At 42.7% G+C, this 23,491-nt stretch overlaps 1 protein-coding gene and 1 pseudogene across 5 annotated transcripts in view; one reads left to right on the top strand and one right to left on the bottom strand.

Moving 5' to 3' along the window:
• Positions 1 to 254: 254 nt before the first annotated feature.
• On the bottom strand, positions 255 to 9,650 carry LOC136426820 (zinc finger protein 493-like; annotated as a pseudogene).
• Positions 9,651 to 18,790: 9,140 nt separating this feature from the next.
• LOC136427407 (fibrillin-2-like) overlaps positions 18,791 to 23,491 on the top strand; it is a 108,316-nt gene continuing 103,615 nt past the window's right edge. For 2 of the 5 annotated variants that reach the window (XM_066416235.1, XM_066416232.1), the window contains exons 1-2: positions 18,791 to 19,516; positions 20,463 to 20,656. In XM_066416235.1, the coding sequence (XP_066272332.1) occupies positions 20,508 to 20,656 (149 nt within the window). In that variant the 5' untranslated portion in view covers positions 18,791 to 19,516; positions 20,463 to 20,507. The remainder of the gene's footprint in view (positions 19,517 to 20,462; positions 20,657 to 23,491) is intronic. The other 3 variants (XM_066416237.1, XM_066416236.1, XM_066416233.1) reach the window with 2 other exon arrangements.

A 23,491-nucleotide genomic window follows, 5' to 3' on the forward strand; every position in this document is an offset into this window, starting at 1 on the left:
AGGCATGAGAGAAATGAAGAAGCTTCCGATCAATAGGTCTTGCTCACTGTATTTTTTTATTTTTATTCAAAGAATAATCAAATAAATGAACAAAGAGAAAGTGGCGGCCTACTCAAGTTGTGCAGAACTTATATTATCGCCGCTACTTGTACATTATGGAAAATAATGAGAATGAACCAAAAAGTAAGACCTACTAGAAATTATGTAATCACTAACATTACTAAATAGATAAAAAAAAGAAAAAGAAGCATAACTTGTGATCGTTCTTTTTTATTGCAGCTAATACACTAGTGCAAGGAATAGACAAATACTTTTGCAGAAAACAAGGTTAGTCTAACACTAACAACAACAGAGTTGGTGGGTAAACAACGATGTATCATATCTTTGAACTTCAATTGGATCGAACTTAAATAGTAGATCTACAGATCTGTCAAAGTTTCAAGTACATTGTAGAATTTACAGAATTGACTGATACAACTAAAACGACTAAAGATATGACGAATAGAAGCGTACAATGTGAAAGAGTACGCCTTCCTACCATGCATGTGCTGTCTCTTGACAGGGCAACAGCATCTAGATCTAAAACAAACGTTGAATCGGTGGTCACCAGGTCTGCAAGGAAACAATTTGTACACGTGTAGTTTTTTTATTAAACCTCTCTTATCTTATCAAGATAAGGACATATACTTCCTGTAGCGTTGAAACGGGATGTATGGACGTTCACCGGTGTGAGTCCGCATGTGTTTTTTCAGATCATCCAACCGACGGAACTGTTTGCCACATTCTTCACATCCGTACCGTTTCTCACCGGTGTGAGTCCGCATGTGAGTCTTCATATGATCTAGTCGACTGAACTGTTTTCCACACTCCTCACATCTGTACGGTTTCTCACCAGTATGAGTCCGCATGTGGGTCTTCAGATGACCCATCTGACTGAACTGCTTGCCACACTCCTCACATCTGTATGGTTTCTCACCAGTATGAGTCCGCATGTGTTCCTTCAGATGACGCAGCTGACTGACCTGTTTGCCACATTCCTCACACCCGTACGGTTTCTCACCAGTGTGCGTCCGCATGTGTCCCTTCAGGCGACTCAGGCCACTGAAATGTTTTCCACACTCCTCACATCCGTATGGTTTCTCACCAGTGTGCGTCCGCATGTGTCCCTTCAGATGACTCAGGCTACTGAAACGTTTTCCACAATCCTCACATCCGTATGGTTTCTCTCCTGTATGAATCCGCATGTGAGTATTTAGAGTACCCAGCTGACTGAACTGTCTGCCGCATTCCTCACATTTGAAAGGTTTCTCACCAGTGTGAGTCCGCATGTGTTCCTTCAGATGACCCAGCCGACTGAACTGCTTGTCACACTCCTCACAGTTGTGCTGTTTCTTTTTCTGTTCATTTCCCGTTTGTGGAATATTGGACTCCTCCCGTGGTTTATCTTCGATGTCAGGCTGTATCGTCATGTTGAAGGTGGAACCTTGTCCTCGTCCGTCCGCATTCTCAACCGAGTGTTGATCTACTTATACTCTGTTTTCCATATTGGTCGAGTGACTGTGTATGAAAGAAGGGAAGAGGTACATGTAACGTCGGGATAATTCGTTACAAGTCATCTGATATCATAACTTACAATATGAATAGCGAGGTTTACAATTGGCAGGCTAAGATTTCGGTAAATCATTTTTATCAAGCATTTCAGACTACAGTCACAAGATAGGTAACGTCATCCATATCCAATGCCCCTTGACAGACAGGATGTTAAAGTTTACTTTGAACGGTTAAAACATGGCGCTAAACATGAATGGACCTAGGAGTTTGTCTGTTTCGTTGAAACATTGGGGAGGTGGGTGGCACTAGCTGGTGTTCACTGGCCAAAACCATATATGGACAAATATTCTGACTTAACATTCTTTATCTCAGAAAAAGGAAGGGTGACTTGCTATTCTGTCGCTGTGGCACACACACAAGGCACATAAGATACTTATAATAAAACAATACCAACTGTACTTACCAAACCTAGATATCTCTGCGGCAAGACCGATTCTTGGGTCTTCAAAGTCCGAAATGAAATCATCAGAGTGGACAAGTCTTTTATGCAGATACTGAGAGGCAGTAAAACCGGTTTCGAACGTTTGCACTTGATTATTTATCAAAACAAAGTACAGTGCGCGACACACTGATGGGGAGGCCAGACAACACTCGAACACTGGAACACTTGTTGAAAGAGCGGATAGCCTGTCAAATAGACATAAAGATTAGACGAAGACAACCAGGTACATAATTCTTTATACCAAATATCTGCATAATTATGGTCCCTAACAGATTCAGACGTTTCAGATAGCCTCTGATGTCTACTGATCTGAAGAAATCTGAAGACATTTTGAACTAGTATGGAGTATGCTTCGAGAGACCTCATTAACATACACTACATAATTGTTACGCCCGTCTTCAAATTTGACGGCGGATGTTCTTTTAACCATTGACTCTGTAAAAGACCATATGCAGTTGTTTGATTTAATCCAAAAAATACGAGAAGAAATCCTGAGCTTGTAGAATTTATGATAAATAGGTATAAAGAAATTAATGAGCAAAGAGAAAAGGTTTCATTTTGTTTCTGTCATTTCTGATTATAACTTTGACTGCCAACCCCGTTAAAAAAGAATGGTCATCATCCTTCATATTTATCGAAAATTACGCAATGTAAGAAACTGATAAATCATCGCTCTAATCGTCGCACTTGTGTTATCTCACCGTTACTTTACCCCAAGGATGCAATAAAAAGTGGTGTTGTTTGTGTGGCTGGATGTCTGGAGAGTCTGCCTGTGGGTCGAGAACACGCAAATCTCAAACTCACATGGTTTTGAAGTGCTTCAACTTCGGCATTTGTGTAAAACTATCACATACACGAAGCAGTCAGATGTTTTTATCGGTCAATGGTTTGATTCACCTTTAATTTGACAAGTTTCTAAAAGCTACTGTATCACAAGCTACTACTTGATACTAGTAAACAAAGTAAGAAAGAAGGCGAAAAGATACTGGACATTTCTGAATACTACTTGAAAAAAACGTTTTTAAATCCCGCGCAAAATTAAACACACAAAAGTATAACACTTGTAAGTTGTAATCGTTCGTGTTTATTGGAACTAATACCATGCAAGAAAAAAACGGACAAAGGTTTAAGCAGAAAACAAGATTAATCTAAAACCGATGACTTAAAATAGGTTAGTAAGCACATTATATATGTAACTTCAACGAATTATATGTACTGAACTCGTGGCATTGTAGTCATTAATACAATTATGTAACAATTGTGGGTTTTGAAATGGTCTTGTAAATACATGTATGTCAAAGTGCCAAATATATTAAACTTAAAAAACAACAAGCTATTTGCAATAAAAAAGGCGAATCTATATTATCGTAACATTTCACGAAGGTCAAAGGTCACCGGATCTAACCACCCGGAAGTGACACTGGCGCGCGCACTATTCTGAGAGATATTTCTCAACAATCTTTCATCCCCTGTGTAAACTTTTTACATTGTCACAGCCTCCGTATTATAAACTACAAGTGTGGTAAGTTTGAAGGTCCAGAGATTTGCCATTTTCACACTCTGCGTAAAAATACATCGTCCGTCCCGTGCGCACATACTGTATGCGAGTTGCGAGGGACACGGCATACTTAATACACAGACTGGAGCTCACTCGGCACATGTTCGCAGCTAAAACTCACAATTCCCGTTGCCGCATTGGTATGTAACTTGGTATATCGTTTCCTAGGTTGCGTGTGGTGATGCACGTTGTCTATTTTTCAATGTAACAGTGACTATACGATCACAGCAAGTAAGGAAGATTTATACCCCGTATCTGCCTGAAGTATTCCAGTCATGCATAACGGATTATAACATGGTCCCTACGGCAGGGCAGTGGGACATAGCATTAATTATAGGGGTGCAATTACGATATTGGATTGACGTTTAAAGTAGTTATGGTGTAACAAAGCTATTGTGCATCCCCACGCCGAACCAGGCAAACGATATGCCAAGTTACACACCAGTGCGACGACGGGATCGTGAGTTATAGCTGCGAACGCGCAAACAAATGCATTCCCAATACTCCCAGAAGGAGGTCATCCTCCTTCCCGGAGTAACTAGAATGTACATTATTGACAAATACATCCCTTAACTAACAGTGAATTGTAGATTTAGAGTGCCTATGAGAACTAATGTGAAAGTTCGATTTGCGGTTACTCCTTATTCTACCTCCTCTCTCTCTCTCCACCCAAAGGCTTACACTTCACGTAACTGTCACAGTCGTGAGCATGCCTGTTTACCGGTGTGCATCTACCGGTGCGTGTGCATGTGTGTCCGCAGATTACCTGACTGACTGAAGCTTTTGTGGCTTTGTTGTGCGGTTTCTCACCAGTGTGTCCATTCAATTTCCTTAGCTAACAGAAACGTTTGCCGCACTCTTTACACACTTTTCTCGCCAGTGTGTGTCCGCATGTGTTCCTTCAAAATGCCTAGCCGGCTGAACTGTTTGCCGCACTCCTCACATTTGTATGGTTTCTCACCAGTATGGGTCCACATGTGCTTCTTGAGATGCTGTGATTGACTGAAGTATCTCTTGCATTTCTCGCACTGACACGGTTTCTCACCAGTGTGAGTCCGCATGTGTTCCTTCAAATGACAAAGTCGACTGAAATTTTTCCCACACTCCTCACATCCGTAAGGTTTGTCTCCTGTATGGATCCGTATGTGTTTCTTCAGAGTACCCAGCTCACTGAACTGTTTGTTGCACTCCTCACACCTGTACGGTTTCTCACCTGTGTGAGTCCGCGTGTGTTCCTTCAAATGACAAAGTCGACTGAAATTGTCCCCACATTCCTCACATCCGTAAGGTTTCTCTCCTGTATGGATCCGTATGTGTTTCTTCAGACTACCCAGCTCACTGAACTGTTTGTTGCACTCCTCACACCTGTACGGTTTCTCACCAGTGTGAGTCCGCATGTGTTCCTTCAAATGACCAAGTCGACTGAAATTGTCCCCACACTCCTCATATCCGTAAGGTTTGTCTCCTGTATGGAACCGTATGTAATTCTTCAGACTACCCAGCTCACTGAACTGTTTGTTGCACTCCTCACACCTGTACGGTTTCTCACCAGTGTGAGTTCGCATGTGTTTCTTCAAACTGTTCAGATGACTGAACTGTTTGCCGCACTCCTGACATTTGTATGGTTTCTCACCAGTGTGAGTCCGCATGTGTTGCCTCAAATGACAAAGTCGACTGAAATTGTTCCCACACACCTCACATCCGTAAGGTTTCTCTCCTGTATGGAACCGTATGTGTTTCTTCAGACTACCCAGCTCACTGAACTGTTTGCCGCACTCCTCACACCTGTACGGTTTCTCACCAGTGTGAGTTCGCATGTGTTTCTTCAAACTCTTCAGATGACTGAACTTTTAACCGCACTCCTCACATTTGTATGGTTTCTCACCAGTGTGAGTCCGCATGTGTTGCTTTAGATTAACCAGCCGACTGAACTGTTTGCCGCACTCGTCACATTGATACGGTTTCTCCCCCGTGTGAGTACGCTTATGCCTTATCAGGTCACTCAGTCGACTGAACCATTTGTTACACTCCTCACATTTTTGCTCTGCCTTCTTATAAGTTTCATTTCCCATTTGGGGACGGTGGGACTCCTCCCATGGTCTATCTTCGGTGTCAGACTGCATCGCCATGTTGAAGGTGGAACCTTGTCCGCGTTCGTCCGCATTCTCAACCGAGTGCTGAACTACTTCTACTCTGTGTTCCATGATGGTCGAGTGACTGTGTACAAAAGAGAAGTTACTTATCAGGTCAGAATGATTCGTCACAAATCACATGAAAGCATATTAACTTACAATAAGATTAATCACATGCATAACTGGAGGACTAACATTACGATATCTTTTCTATGACGAGTCTCTACAGTCAAAATTGGCAGGATTGGTAATGTAGCGCCCCCTGGCGAAGAGGATGTTTGAACGGGCACAAGCTAAATATATATGGAACGACGAGTTTACATTCTGCTTCATGTTATGTGTACACTTTAGTCGGTTTAGTCGGTTGCCCTTGATTGTAAAACACTTGGCTGCATGTCGGCCATAATTTACATAAGAAGAGGTCAGACTAAAAATAAATAAAAAACAGAAGTGTAGCCTGCATGATTGTCAAATGAAGATGGACATATGTGAGATGTGGGCACTTGGATTGGGCATTAGTATACAAACCAGCTCGGGTGAATCGCTCTTTTATGTGTTACTATGTACTATACTTGAAATAAAACAATACCAAATGTACTCACCAAAATGTCAAGCCCCAAACCAAGAGACTGCAACACTTTTTCAACGACAACACCGATTCTTGCGTCTTCAGAGTCGGGTATGACAAAATCACGGTGGACTAGTCTTTTATGCAGCTACTGTGTGGACAGGCGACAGTAAAACCGGTTTGGTAGGTTCACACTTGAAAAAATGGAACAAAAGAAAGTACAATGCTTCAATTATGCTTGATGCGCTAATTTGCATGGAGAGAGATCAGACAACATATATGAAAGACACGAAAGCCTGGCAACTAAACAGGGAAATCATATTGATGAATGTTAGATAACAGACACATAACAACACATTATACTTATTATGAAAATACACAATAAAACATCGGCGTATTTCAAAATAATCTGCATGCACTCACTATGTTAAATTAACAAGCATTTTCGCTTTAGCGGCAAAACAGCCGCGATGGTCTCTAACAGTCAGAGGTTGCAAAAAGCACCCGCCGTCTTTTATCAGTGAACTGAAAACGAGTATCAAGACAACTGAAACTAGTCTAACTCTTTAGACTCACATTTAATTCACCGATAAAAGACAGCAAATGATATCTAAAGCGTGTGTCTGCTGGATACCTTATCTAGTAAGGTTGTTTACAGTTCCAAAGGTAAAGGCCCATGAGAAGATAAATAAAACCCGTCTGGACAGTGTCATGCAAATCGAAACAATGGTCAAGACGAATACTGTTTACAGTCAAGGGCCTTCACCTTCGGCGCGGAACTTTAACGACCTTAAAACTGTTTGATTTATTTTGTGTGATGTGATGTGATACACAGGAAGATATTATTGTGCTCAATATATCAATGATGTATGAGTAGTACAGACAAGTCTAATTTCTTGCGATTTTAAAAACCAGTTTTAGGTTAACCGGTTAAGCTGTGTCCTCCTACATCTCCATCATCTCAAAGAAATTAGACAAAGCCGGTCACATTGTGATCCCCCAAACTATAGAAAGCACCAGAAGCCGAAATACTGTCTTATACTAGCACAATCTTATCATGTTGCGCGTATCTAGCGTATTTCAGTATGTCGGTGGCCATCTTGATTCATCGCATATCGATAATCTTCAGACAACGTAGTTTTACTTATTTGAAACTCTTTAGGATCGTAGAACGTTAGCAATAAGCAATATAAGCACATTAACAAGTGTACTTACAAAAAACGAAGAGATCAAACGATATCTCAACGGCAACACCGATTCCAACGACTTTGGAGTCGAAGTGAACCCGGAAACTGTAAGGAATTGTGGGCATGGGGGTACACCGAGTGTGACCTTGGATCCGGATATGTATTAAATATACATTTACCAATATCCATTACCAGACGTATTCCCGCTGTGTTACGCTACGTGTCCTCCAAGAATTTGTCAAGGACCCAACCCATCGATATCTTCAATGTTCTATGCTTATTGCAATATGAACTACGTCTTTCTAGAATCACATCTAAAAGTCAAGAACTACTAGAAGCCACAAAATCACAAACCATTACTTAAAAGATAAAGACAAAAGGAAAAGAAGTATGAATTGAAAAGCAATTAAACATTACAGGTGTAAGTCGCGAGATTTCTTTTTTATTGGAGATAACACACTAATACAAGGAATGAACAAATATTATGCAGAAAACAAGGTTGATCCAAATCTAAAAACAACGCAAGAGGTAAGTAAACAACATTTTATCACAATACTTAACTTCAAGTGGTTCGTTCTAAGTTACTGTATCTACAGTTATGTCAAAGTAACAAATACATTAACTTTAAAAAATATAAACTAGAATGTACATTATTGACAAACACCCCCTTAATTAACTAACAAACAGTGAATTGATTTAGAGTCTCAATGAAAAATAATATAAAAGTTAGATTTGCGGTTGGTCCTTAGTCCACCTCCTCTCTCTCCTCCCAAAGACTTAAACTTTTCGTAACTGTCCCAGTCGTGTGCATGCCTGTTTACAGGTGTGCATTTACCGGTGTGTGTGCATGTGTGCCCGCAGATTACCTGACTGACTGAAGCTTTTGTGGCATTGTTCACATCTGTACGGTTTCTCGCCAGTGTGAGTCCGCATGTGTCTCTTCAGGTGACCAAGCTGACTGAAATGTTTGCCGCACTCCTCACATCCGTACGGTTTCTCACCAGTGTGGGTGCGCACGTGTTCCTTCAGAAGATCCAGAGTGATGAAATGTCTACAACATTCTTCACATCTATAAGGTTTCTTACCAGTGTGTGTCTTTATGTGAACCTTCAGATGACCCAGCTGACTGAACTGTTTGCCACACTCCTCACATCTGTATGGTTTCTCACCAGTGTGAGTCCGCATGTGAGTCTTCAGAATACCCATCTGACTGAACCGTTTGCCACACTCCCCACATTTGTAAGGTTTTTCACCAGTATGAGTTTGGATGTGTTTCTTAAGATCAAACGACTGACTGAAACGTTTGCCACACTCATCACATCCGTAAGGTTTCTCCTCAGTATGAGTCTTCATGTGTCTCCACAGATTCTTCTGCCGACTGAACTGTTTACCGCACTCTTCACATTCGTACGGTGTGTCATGAGTGTGGGCTTTCATGTGTTTCTTCAGATTTGTCAGCAGACTGTAGCGTTTCCTGCATTTCTCACACTGGTATGGTTTCCTGCTGTGAGCAACCTGCATGTGATTCATCAGGTCACTCAGCCGACTGAAGTGAAGGTTGCAGCCCTCGCATTGGTGTAGCTTCTCCATTGTTTCATTTCCCGTTTGTAGACTGCTAGACTCCTTGAGGGATTTGTCACAGGTAAGAGTCGCCGTCTTTGTCTCATCACTTCCGTACTGTTGGCTGCTGTAGTTGAAACATTCTTCCAGTTCTGAGTGCTGGCTGATCTTAGCTCTGTTTTCCATGATGGCCTAGGTAAAGAAAGAGAAGTTACATATTTAAGTCAAAACAATTCGTCAAACGTCACATAAAAGACTGGATTAGAACAGAAAAAAGTTTGGCACAGTTTGAACTTGTGACAAAAAAAGAAAGCTAACATTTCTATGAAGCATTACTTCATCAGTCACAGAAGGGAAATGTACCATTGAACTATACTCACTGAAAGATAACGCTTTAAACCAAGGGACTGCAGGATATCTCAATGGCAACAGCGATTCTTGCGTCTGTAGGGACGACAAAGACAAAACCAGAGTGGACAACTCTTTTATGCAGCTACTAAGGTGGTTAAACCGGTTCGGTAGGTTTGCACTTGATTATGAAACATAACAAAGTATACAATGCGATGATTTGCATAGGGAGAGATCAGACAACACATGAAAGAGAAGACAACCAGACGTAGACAAACAGATACATAATGCTCTATACAAAATGGTCCCTAACATATTCAGATGTTTCAGATAGTCTCCGTGGTCTATTAGCGCTTATAGCGGCCGTCCGTAACCGGTCCGTGGGTAGGGGCCATAAAAGTCCCAGACAGCTGGAGTTTGCGTTATACAAACTAGCTGTCTAAGATCTGAAGGAATCTGAAAACATTTTGAAGTTGTATGGAGTATGTTTCACGAGACCTCATTTTCATACACTGCATACATTGTTCCAACTTTCTTCAGACTCGTTTTGTTCACTGATCAAAACGTCGGATGCAATTCGAAACGTCTGACTCTGTAACAGACCATATCATATGCAGTTTTTTTGATTGTGTAATTGAGAAATTTAAGAAAAAAAAGTTATTTAGTTCTTGTCAATTCTGATTATAACTTTAACTATGCCCATCCCTCTTGCCAGAAAGACAAATTGTGTGGTTGAGTCACCACCGTTCATACCATGTAAAAAATGATAAATCATCGTTCAAGTCGACGTCGCACTAGTCGTTGCACGTGTGTTAACGCTATATGTTTAAAAATATCACTTTTACTTTACCCCAAGGATGAGAGATATTTTTGGTGTGTCTATCTGCCTGGAAAGCATGTCTGTTTGTCTGTGTGTCGAGTGCACCTAGCTAGCTCAAACTTTCTCTAACTCACATGCTTTTGAAGTGCCACAGCTTCGCCATGTTGTTACAACTGTCACATTAACGAAGCTGTCAGATATTTCTAAGTTAATGGTTTGATTCATAACCTTTCGTTAACAGATACTGAGAACTGTGCAACTTTTTTTATAAACTCCCCCGCAGAAAGAAACAACAGCAAAGGCTGCAAAGCATAACACTTGTACAATACTGTGCTGTCTATTTATATGGATCACAACATCTAGATCTAAAACAACGGTGAATTGGAGGTCTGTCAACTAGGAAAAACAACTTCGTACACATGTAGTTCCTCTTCATTCTACCTCTCTTAATGAGACTGTCGACGTATTTCAAAATGATCTGAATGCACACAACATGTAAAATTAACAAGGAGCCATTCAAGTTTTGACAGGTTTGCTCAAAGAGTCGAGCAATGTTCTCAAGGACACAACAATAGCATTGCACGTGTCTTTAGGCACTAGATTCTTTCAATAAAGTTTGGCTTCCTTTGAACTTGAATGGCTCGTGTGCAGTTGATTTGAGGTTTCATTTCTGTATTACTCCGAGTGGGACACCGTGACATAGACGGTCTGCTAGTGACCTCTATCGATTGTTGTCAAAACTGCCGTCATGAACAGTTGTACTGCAGTACTGACAGAAGCAGATAGGGGGCACTGTGAGACCGTCGGCGTATTTCAAAATAATGGGCATGCACACATCATGTAAATTAACAAGCATTTGCGCTTTAGCGGCAAATGCAGACAAGTATGCTTAAAGAGTCTAGCGATATTCCCGAGGAGACAACACTATCGTTGCACTTGTCTTTAGGCACTAGATTCGTTCAATAAAGTTTGGCTTCTTTTGAACTTGAATGGCTCCTGTGCACTTGCTTTGAGGACTCATTCCTGTATTATTCCGAGTGGGACACCGTGACATAGACGGTCTGCTAGCGATCTCTATCGATTTTTGTCAAAACTGCCATCTCATGAATAGTGGTACTGCAGTATTGACAGCAGCTGATAGGGGTCGCTGGGAGACCGTGGACGTATTTCAAAATGATGTGAATGCACACAACATGTAAAATTAACAAGCATTTGCGCTTTAACGGCAAATGCAGACAGGTTTGCTCAAAGAGTCGAGCAATGTTCTCAAGGAAACAACAATAGCATTGCACGTGTCTTTAGGCACTAGATTCTTTCAATAAAGTTTGGCTTCCTTTGAACTTGAATGGCACGTGTGCACTTGATTTGAGGTTTCATTTCTGCATTACTCCGAGTGGGACACGGTGTCACAGACGGTCTGCTAGCGACCTCTATCGATTGTTGTCAAAACTGCCGTCATGAACAGTTGTACTGCAGTACTGACAAAAGGAGATAGGGGGCGCTGTGAGACCGTCGGCGTATTTCAAAATAATGGGCATGCACACATCATGTTAGATAAACAAGCATTTGCGCTTTAACGGCAAATGCAGACAAGTATGCTTAAAGAGTCGAGCAATATTCCCGAGGAGACAACACTATCATTGCACTTGTCTTTAGGCACTAGGTTCGTTCAATAAAGTTTGGCTTCCTTTGAACTTGAATGGCTCGTGTGCACTTGATTTGAGGACTCATTCCTGTATTACTCCGAGTGGGACACCGTGTCACAGACGGTCTGCTAGTGACCTCTATCGATTCTTGAAATGCCGTCATGAACAATGGTTCTGCAGTACTGGCAGAAGCAGATAGGGGGCGCTGTGAGACCGTCGGCGTATTTCGAAATATAATAATGGGCATGCATACGTCATGCTAAATTAACAAGCATTTGCTCTTTAGCGGCAAATGCAGACAGGTTTGCTCAAAGAGTCGAGCAATATTCCCGAGGAGACAACGCTATCATTGCACTTGTCTTTAGGCACTAGGTTCGCCCAATAAAGTTTGACTTCCTTCGAACTTCAATGGCTTCTGTGCACTTGATTTGAGGTCTCATTCCTGTATTACTCCGAGTGGGACACCGTGTCACAGACGATCTGCTAGTTACCTCTATCGATTCCTGTCTAAACTGCCGTCATGAACAATGGTACTGCAACACTATCAAAAGCAGATAGGGAGCGCTGTGAGACCGTCGGCGTATTTCAAAATAATGGGCATGCACTCATCATGTTAAATTAACAAGCATTTGTGCTTTAGCGGCAAATGCAGACAGGTTTTAGCCTCCACCAGGCTTGAGGGCGTATGAATCGTAGAGTTTGGCAGAAAAAGGAATAATTAGCCAGTAGAGTCAGTCCACAGTGAAGATCACATTTCGCCCGTTAACGGAGCCTGCAAGTGAAACCCTGGCGTAGTTAGTCTGGTAGAGACTAGCTTATTGTGGCAAACATGTGCAATAAAGGTCTTCATTCACCCATTAATATAACACAGAGAACTCTTACACGCAGTTATTTGACATTATCACATGGCCAGGTGGCGTCGACCAATCAGAAGCCTCCATTGCCCATGTGTTATGACGCCATAACACACCCGTGCTCATCATTCCTCCCATTATGTGGAGGGGAGGTTATCATTTTGTTAACAATCGTATAATGTTTATTTGTTTCCCAAAATGTTTACTATCTAAGAATAAATCAAATCTTTTGTAAGCATATGACAACATAGAATAAACCATTTCAATACAAATATAAACGGGCGGAACTGTAAGTGGAGCCGCCCACACCATTGTCAGAAGGACACCCAGCAGGGAGGAATGAAGATAAATAATAGATAATAGATTTGAAAAAGATTTGACATGCCAATATTGCAATATTATCAAATATCATCTGTGGAAATGTTGATTTTCAAAATGAAATCTATCATCTTCTGCTCAAAAATGACAAATGTAAATTCTGAAATGCATTCTTGATAGTATTAGGGATCTATGTGTCATACAGGCATTGTCTACTCTTATATGGGTCAGCTTGGATGGGCTATATGATAATAACGTTAATGACCCGCCTCTTTCTCGGTGTATATGGTGTCATAACGCTTGGCCATGCGTTGTAACCACCTCATAGAACCGTTTTATTCGGTGGTTAAGCACATGGCCAGGCGTTATGACTCCATATACACCTCGGGGTGGGTCATTAACCCTTAATTATCAGATAATTTATTCACAAGTGCATCTAATTATATATATATATTAGATTCACAGATATGTGTTCAGAATTTCCTGATTTTAATGGATAAAACTACACACACAAGCTACAGATTAACGTTGATAAGAACAAATCATACTACACTATGAACATATCAAGGTGCAAAGTTAACTGATAGGAACGAACATTAATGCTGAAAAATGTACAGTGCTGTCTTTTGCCAAGACCGCTTTGCAAGCTGCTTTCAGCGAGATAAGTACACAAAGATCAATCAATGTTCCTTAAACACAGGCTATTTACAGTGTCAGTAATCAAATCACCATATAGTGTCATACTAACGTAACATGACCTATTTACGTGCAGGAGTAGTTAACGTCCAGATTGGGTCATGTGCACATGTCGCGGTGTATTATGCCAAAGCCTGTTCTCATGAGAAACAAAGAACCTCATAAGTATGATCCTCAGCCATCTCTCTCTTTTATACAAAACATTTCAAAGGGTTTACGGCCAGCGACATAACAGAATAAACTCCTGATAGCTAGTATCTTTTAAACGTAGCTGACGTTAAACCTCTCTTTGATATGCAGACTATCCATGGTGATTCGAGGTTTGAAACTCTTGCCAGTTTTAGGAAGGTTTGATACAACCTAGCGACCCCCGCTCAGATGATACATTTTTGTACGGCATAACATCATAGCCATGCGTTTATCACGTGAACGCCACGTGCTGCTGATTTCGGGGAAATTCATAATACAAAATTCGTTTTGTTCCATCGCGTCGGGCAAGCGGAAGGACAAACATAGTGACTTTACTGTCATTTGTCTGTAGCCTACTTTCGACAGTTACTGTGCATTTTTTTCCGGTCTATGTTCTTCAAGCATAGCGCTAGAAGGGAAAATACGGAGGTGGACGATAAAGGGTAAGCCTAGCACAATTCTTCACCATATACCCCAGTATGAATACATGCTCGCACGGCGTTAAACAGGCGGAGAAAAACTTACAGACCATGCATTTTCTTTTTAGAAGAGCTGATATTTCTACCCATGGGTTAAACATTTGGCTCTGTCCACGCGGTTTTAGAATAAATAACGTTTTGAATAAATCGGACGTAAACTGGTAATGTTACGTTAGCCGAAGCTATAGGTACTCATTTCCATCTGAGTAAAGCGACGAAATGTGTCTTTTCCGTGGGCACAACACTACGGCCTGCCTGGGATTCGACCCTGGAAGTCAACAACCCTGACAACAAGAGTACCTTGCCATTCATATTGATGGCCAGATAAAGAGAAATTGTAGCTTTACGATGAACGTACCCTAGCATCCTCAGAGTGCTACTGCAGTTGGAAGCCGTTCAGGCGTTCTACATGTATCTATAGACTTTTGGGCATAAAGTAATTACCCAGAAACCTCCAGAAAGACCCTTTAAAGGCACCCAGAGCATTTTATGAGGCTTGAAAACTGAAAATATTCTTGTTGCTGTAATTTTTATGAAATTGACATTTAATGCCACTGTTTACCACATTTGCGTGCGGATTTCTTATCAAAAGTGCTCAAAAGCGGCACAAAAATAAGCTACATGATGATCTTTTAGTTTCACGCACCTAGTGTTAATAGACTGATACCATAGCCCCTCCCACCTCCGTTAAAACGTAGAAATGCAAAATTAAAACATGAAAATGCAAATATTTGACGGACATGCAGTTATTCTCTCATTGGTCGAACCGCTAACTGTGATGGACAGTCAGGATCAGTCTGTTAGGGCTTGGACTTTCTATCAGCTCTCACCACACAGCGACATCGTATTTTTGCTTCTTAGTGTCGATATGGAATGGTATCGTGTTATTGAAACTTACTATGTGTAGGAATGACCAGAAATCGGAGTCTTTTTAATTTAAGTTTCAAGCCTCATAAAATGCTCTGGATGCCTTTAAATGGCAAATTCAGTTCTAAACTACGACTGCCAATCCGTTGTACAGTTTGCATTCTGCAGTAGCACGTCTTACACCTTCAAGCAGATGTGAGAAGGTGAACGTTTATATACTATGAGGGAACAGTAGGGGATGGACCACTCTTAAAAGTGCGCAGTAGAGCGTACATTTTTTACTTATTTTGTACAGAAACTTTTGCTCAGAAAGGTCCAGTTTTCTTCCACATCTTTCCAAAATTTGTGCCCTTTGCCATGTTTTGCGTTCTCATTAACTGGGTTGACCCAATAGGACGGGGAAAAATTTAGGTATCATTTCAATCTTCTGGCTGGAGCTCTTAAAAACGCTTGAGCGGACCTCCCACTTGAACCCAAACAAACCTGAGAAATCCAGCTTTCCAGTGTGGGTAAAGATGGTGTTTGATATATGGGTAAATATGTTTTTAGTGATTGTTTCTGCATGGCTTAACCATGTGTTGCATTGGAAAGTTCATTTGGTGGTCCCTTCCCACTAACACTTTTGTCTGTCATGTTCAAACTTGTGCCGGTCCGTTTTTCTGACACAAAGAAGATATTTATTGACATAACAAAAGCACAGCGACTTTCGTAAGGTCTGCTATATCTATACATACATACTAACGAATAGGTGCATACAAATGAGTTTGATTACACACATGGGATAGAGCAACATATCGTCATTTCACGTGCCGTATACATGTACATTGCTTGTTCTAATGTCCAAACATTCTTTGATGTATACACATGTAAATGTTGCGATTGAGTGTCAGAAAAAAAAATTCGATCTTCCCTCCCAACAACTGCTTTATATAGCTTGTGCACGCTGGTGGTTTCTAGGTGGAGTTCAGGAACTTTGGGAACACCCCGGTCTGGTCTGCACATCGATATCAGCCGGAAACAGCTGATCCTTGTGACGTCAGCACCGCACAGACGTTTTTATCTCGGTTAACCCATTTGAGGAGGCGAGGTATTTTGAGATCACGAAAATAAGTGGTCAGGGAGTGACAGTCTGGAGCTAATGAAGGCAGGGGGAGGGGCGGAGAGACGTAATGCAACAAACAAGGACAAATCTATTTCAAAACTTCGGTGGTATAACGTTACCTAGTACCTGTACGTCCCTTTTTCAACAGCTGACCAGCCAACTTGGAAATATACAGTAGCAACAGGTACTTCAACTGTCCAAAGTCCGGCGACACAGTTTAAATAGGTGCTACGCCAATTAGAATGAACTGTTGCCAATATCCAGCAATTGGGAAGTATTAGAACTTTGCAATGTTTGGCTGTCATATTCAGACTTTATTTGGAGCCTAATCAGTTAAATATCGGAAGACAAAAGTAGCACAGACATTATCTGCGCCAGGACACATTCTGCTAATAATTTCATGGTTCAAACTTCTGCTCGTGTCCCAAAGACGTTGGATTAAAGCAAGGGGAATGTTCCAGGGCAAATCAAAAGGCAGGGAAGGCTATACAACAGTTTCAGTGTACAGCATGATATCGTGAGGCAAGCCTTATGGTGCACACCAGGAGCTTGGAATGGTAGGCATCCATTGTTGGTTATAACAGGTCGTGTTGAATAAACAGAGATAACTACCGACCCTTTATCGTCCGAGGTGAAAGTGGATGTTATTTATCTTCACAAGTTCATGTCTGCCGTTGTGGTCTCACTTACACAGGGAAGGGGGCATTGTACATGTCTGATAGAGCAAGCAGAGGGAGCGTACAAAATAATACTTTCATGAGTGGATAATTTGTACAGGAAAATTGTCAGAAAGATGGTAAAAAATATACAGGAAAAATGTTTTAAAGAAGTTGACCTGTCAAACTGCACCCAAAGTCACAAATTTGGCTACCCCCAACCCCCCATCATACACGCACTGAAACGATCCTTCAAGTTGTTGCATTTGCTGCTGCCAAAGATAAAGAACGACCATCATCAGAGGAGTGACTAGCAACAAAGCATTAACTACAAGGAGTGCGTTTATAGGTGGATTAACTTCTGTATGACCGCCCCGGCGGTGACGTCATGAGGGGGGGGAACACCTGGGTTATAACGGGCCATCTGATTGGACAAGCTGCCTACTTTCCTGCAGTACAAAGAGATTTATAGTGGTTCCTTGATGACTGGTGACGTCTATGATTGAAATCAAATACCTTTCTCTATTCCAGAGCTTGTGCAGTTGACATGACTGGAGGCTTTATCCCAAGGAGGTTAAATGTTAGCCTCTACCAGGCTCCACGGGCGCGCTGGAAAGATAGTAGAAATGTGTATAAAGTACTCCCTGGCCAGCTAACTCCTCTGGCATGTTATCTGTCTATTTAGCAAATTTCTACTGTCTTTCCAGTGACCTGTGGAGCCTGATAGAGGCTAGGCAAGTTAAATGTATTTTACCTCCTTGTTCATCCAAAGCGAGTCAAGCATTGTTCTCGGCTTGTCCGTCTGTTTATTTCTCTCCCTCTCTCTCTTCCTCTCTGTTTGTTTGTGTGTGTGGCCAGTGTGTGTGCGTGTGCGTATGCGAGCGCGCGTGTTTGTGCGTGTGTGTGTTCTGCCTGTCTGTTTCTCTGTCCGTCTATCCGTCTGTTGTCTGTCTCTGTCTGTCTAGCTGTCTGTCTGTCTGTCGCCCTTTACTCACTGGACTCATTTTAAGCACTTGCATCATCAGTTTTCATCACTTTTGATAATCTATGTTTGAAAATGTTATCAGGACAATCTTTCCTTTTTCGTTGGGTTAGTCGGGAACGTCGCTAGCTAAGCAGTTCATTCTTCCACTTTAGAAATGCGTCCCCCGCATTCCATGACGTAACATTGAACGTAACCCAGAAATACTTGTCGCACTTGGACTAGAGAAAACCCTCACTGGGCTGTACCCTGGCATTCAGTATGGGCGAATCTATTTCAGCGCAGGAGTGACCCCATGTGTATGCGACACTTTATATCTGAACTTGAATGACAACTGGCCAGTATATAAGGATCAGTAGCGTTGTATTCAACTGTTGGCATATAGAATGTGTACAGTTTTGTTTGACTGACTGATTGATCGATCGATCAATTAATTGATGGATTGTTCGTTTTTCTTTGTTTGTTTGTTTGTTTGTTTGTTTGTTTGTTTGTTTGTTTGAATGAAAATTGGTTACTTACTTATTGGCTAGCGACCTACAAATGATGATGCAATATACAAATGATGATGATCGCCTACAAATACAATGATATTTATCATGGAAAAGGGGAGGGGCGCCGAAAACTGGCGGTTGTGATTAAAAGTTTGTACGAAAATTAGACATGTGATATGATTTTGCTGAAGTTCCTACACTGTAGGATAAACTTATAACCCTTCCTTCACCTCCAAGCTAGAGCACAAATGTCTCTTCCCATCCACATCTGTTGTTGTAACGTACGTAGACAAGCTTTTCTCCACGCTAGAGCTGTGGCAGCAGGGACACGCTTAGCTGATCTTTAGCGGCCTGTTCGCAGTCTGCGCTTGCAGGGGGCGCTGACACAACCGAGCAGGGCAGGTTTGGGTGAGGAGTGTCGCGCCAGTCGCGGACGCGCCGTGGAAAAGGTGCTTTTGTTGATGTGAAATTGGAGAGCCCTCCTTGCAGCACGCTTGGGGTGCTCCCGCTTTCCAGCCCCGGAGTCAGACGGAGTCTACCGCGCGCACAGGAGGCAGGGACGTTTGGTTCAGCACGGACCTGTGTAGTTACAGACCAGCTTCGCTCCGGTTTGGACCCCATAGCCCTCGTGGAGTGTGGGGTCGAGGATCTGCTGCACAAACCCGGCATTCTGGAACCATTGTCTTGTCTAGACGCTTTCGCAGAGCAGAGGCCAAGATATAAACCAGAGAAGAAAATCTGAAGGCTGGAGTTATCCCCAAGAAGCTTGTGCCCGACAAGCAAATTTCTCTTTTCCGTCTAAACGTTAGCCAGCCCCGCTGCCAGACGGGGATTGTTCTGATTTTCGACCTGGGGTAGAGGGAACCTTTCCGAGCTGAAGAAGAGATCGCAGCCCTTGTTGGAAGTCTACTTACATCACGTGTTTCAGATTTCGGATAGCGACCGTGCCCTTCTACCGGATATTAGCCGCCTTGGGCTGATAGCCTGACGCTTGACACAGGTCTGTAAAGGTATGTCAAATTTTCTTTCTTAGTATCGTAGGGGACTCAAGTTCCCGAAATAGCTGAAACCATCTTTAAAACGTAGGTTTAACGCGACCACGACTTCTCGTTTGGTTTTATTAAAGATTTTCTGGTCGCAAGTCCTAGCCGAACAAACATGGTTTTCGCCGGGCTGTCAGAAAGTGGTTTGTATGAGTCCGGCGGGAGTGCTTTTGTGGGTGGGTTTTAGGTAACCCCAGCTGTGACACCGGCCTCCCTCCGCGCCCTCAAGTGCACAGCGCGAGGCTCGCAAGGAGTTTCCGGGGAAGCGTGATGGCAGGTTTTCAAAGGAACAATGCGTCTGTATGCTGAACGTGCACTGCTGTTGCCAATCACGCTCACTTCTTGACGTTGCTTACTAGTCTGGCTTCCTCTGGTGCCAGAGTTCCGACAGCAGTGTGCCACAAGAACAGGTGTTCCGTGCTAACGTTGCACAGGCGTCGGGAAAGGGGGGCATAGTTGGGCACACAACGGGACCATCGCCTGTTTCCAATCGAATCGACTCCTTCATCTACCCATAATTTGGAATAACGTTTCACCTGCTGTTGACATTCTGTCTTCTTCAGTTACGCTACAAGCATTATCCGTGGACCAAAACCGCCTCGTGCCAGCTTCTAAAAATTCCTAACGCATACCTTGGCACACCGCGCTCCATGGACACACTCATCTATTATTTCAAACAAGGAGATTAAAGAAAACCTCCTTGCTTCAAATGTCCATTCCCCTTGCCTTTTTCAGAGTAAGCGTGTCCTAGAGGTGACCTATGCATTGGGTGCGATCCAAGGGTGCGATCCAAACTGACAAGAACAATGAACCCTTCATGAGCCCTGTACGTTTTTTATTGTTCGTCTGCTCATGACGTGCCGACTTGCCTCGCTCTCGTACTAATTTCCTGTCCTCCCGGCTTTTCTCACAGCTGCCCTGGAGCGGCGGGACTCGGGACACCCCCTGGCCGGGAAACATGGAGATAAACACGGTCTTCAGATGGTGCTATTGTTGTTTGATAACTTTCGTCGGATATGGACTCGTGATGGGTGAACAAGAGCTTTTGGAAGGGCTAGACGCTGGGAGAGTAAAAAGAACTGGAAAAAGTGCTTCAGTATTGACAGGGTGAGTACTCGACAACATATAGTTGTTGTATCATGTGAGAAGCTTTGTATTCTTCCAGACTGCATCATAAGTTTTACATTGCATGTAAAACTACTCATGTTAAAAGTTCGCAACCTTCGCTAGATGTATGTGTTTTTATACATGGCCAAGCGTATGTTCAACCAATGGGTTCTAGTCAGATATTGTTTTAGTAGAATGAGGGAAGCACAGAGAGCCAGCATGTGCTAGCGTTGTGTTTTTCTTCGGGACAGGTAGAACTCTGGAAAGCACATTTGGTATATCGAGCAAGCACCAAGTTTGTTTGAAGTTGGGTGTCAGTACGTGACAGGAATGGTTATTTGTAGTGAGTCGCGGGGAACTCCCAACCGGATAGGCCAAATCCCCAGACACCCCGGCCTGGACAAACACACACAAAACCGGGAACCTAAACAATGAAGGGCGGCGGGTTATATCTCGATAGTCATAAATAACAGTATTGGTTACCTAGAAGTTTGCTTTTCCCGTGACTGGAGAAAGCGAGAAGGCTCTGTGCGTGCGGAGTCCGAAGTAGGTTATGACTTTTTAATTAACTGTATAATGGTGCCAAACTGCCCCCTGCCCTTGCCTTGTTATCGTGTGTTTACCGGATGGTATAGCGTGACATTAGCTAATCTCCGCGGTGGGCCTGGGGCACACCAGTTGTCATGGGAATAGGTGACCTGTTGCCATGGCAACTATAGATAACACAAGTCTCTCTCTAACCAAGTCTTCGTTTGGTATACATGGACAGTATATATTATGAGAACGGAAATTTTCTATTGTTGTAGGCAGGTCGGACTGAAGTACATTTTATTTATGTCAGCACAGGATAGGGCGGAGACCCAAATTAAAAGGACGTGATCGGGTGTCTTCGCCCCTTTCGCTTGTCAGGAGAAGGCAGTGCATTGTGTCGGCGCCTGGCAAGCCGCAGCTGTAAAAGCTTGCCCCACTTGTCAGACGTGGCTAGCCGGCTATAACTCGCTGACGACGGTGAGAAAGCTGTAGCAACAACCCGGTCGTAGATTTTATCCATATGTGTTGCAATTCACGACTGTACTAGCCTCCGCCAAGCCTTCCTATGGGGGTTTGGATCGTAGGATTCGATAAAAAGAGGAAAGTTAGTCCGCGGGAAGGTCTAAGGCAGCCTATGGTGGCCAAACTCTCCTAGCAAATGATTCTCCATATAGCTAGCCTGATGCCAGACCTCCAATCTCTAAAATAGCTACGATAGATATTTTAGAGATTGGAGGTCTGGCATCCAGGGTACCATATAGCCAGAGTAGAGACTACAACTTTACCACAACACTAGAAAACCAGGCTGGTCCTATCTACCATCCAAGCGAACATTTCTGCGTTACATTTCATCATTGGTCGTTTCTCAACTTCCAACACACGGCCTTTGTTTACTAAACTAATCACAGCATTCCTCGCAAATCGTCGACTTCTGCCACTGTCGATTATAAACAAGGAGATATCCTTCTCTCTTATCTGGATGCCAGGGCTCTTAGCTGGCTACGCTTCAATTTAGAAGGGAGGAGGAAGAGAATCCCATTAAAGTTCGACGGTTTGCAGAGTCTGTGTAAACTTGTTGGCTCTCGCGATTTTGTTTACCAATTCCGTTGGAGTGACCGTGCACACAAACTGCCTTTGTTTGCCACAATTTGTACGCGCCAGGGTCTGAGTGGGTGGCAAACACAAATGTTTAGATGGCTGGACGGCGGTAGATGTACACACTCTGACTGCGCAAAGATTTACACGTTCTCATGGTGATGGGTGGTCGGACGGTGCATGACTGAGAAAGAAGACCGTCCTCCGGTCAGAGATATCTGTTGAAGGAAATATAGTCCAAAATCCAATCACAAAATCACTATATTCTGCATAAAATCTAAGTATGACGGTTCTTTATGTGAGACATAGTTGTTAGAAAATAGAATAGACATGGTCAAGTCAGATTGATATTACATATCAACAATTGAACAGACATGTATACGTTCACAATGGTGAAGAGAAGAAAGAAATAGGACAAGAAAGGAAGCCAACACAAGGTCACGAACTAGAATAATGATTCCTAAAATTGGTTCGTTGGTTTCTTTGTACATGTACTTGTAAAGTTAACTCTTCGTCCTTGGTCCAAGAACAGCAACTCTTTCGCTGTTTCAACGGAACGTCTGATTGACCCTGATTGGCTGGCTAATTGCTCCCAGTCAATTGAAAAATATCCCGTTGACCGCGGGTCACGGCAAATCTGTGCAAGATGGCCACAAGTTACTAAACCAACCTCCTGACGAGAGGCAATGCTGCGTAGTTTATGTGTTGGGAAATTCTTGGTAATGATCAAATCTCGTAATGTAAACAGACAAACGTGTTAGAAGGGTTGTATGGTTTCCCTCAGGGACTCCTGGCCGTCCAATTACATCAAAACATCCTCCTCTGTGAAGTTATTCAATTACGTGCATTGATAACGATAGTAACATCAGGATATACAGATGGCCGACATGAAACGTCATCCTTGGGGGGGGGGGGGACATTACAAACATGCATATAACTTTCCGTTTGTTAGAAGTTGCATTCTGTGAGAGTTTGACCGTCTTGCACTCTGCATCATCAGACGACAGTTCGGTCAAGAATCTCCGTATAGAACGAACCTGACAGCAATCCGTACAGACGGGCGACATAAAACGTCAATCATTATTTTTTTCCTTCCGGGGGGGGGGGGGCATGTACCCTAATTATAACGTATGTAATTTGCATTCTGTCTTACCCTCTGAACCATCAGACGACACTTAGAAGGTCAGGAATTCCCGCGTAAAAAATGAA

This window comes from Branchiostoma lanceolatum, chromosome 2 (genome assembly GCF_035083965.1).
Source record: "Branchiostoma lanceolatum isolate klBraLanc5 chromosome 2, klBraLanc5.hap2, whole genome shotgun sequence".
NCBI classification, from domain to species: domain Eukaryota; kingdom Metazoa; phylum Chordata; class Leptocardii; order Amphioxiformes; family Branchiostomatidae; genus Branchiostoma; species Branchiostoma lanceolatum.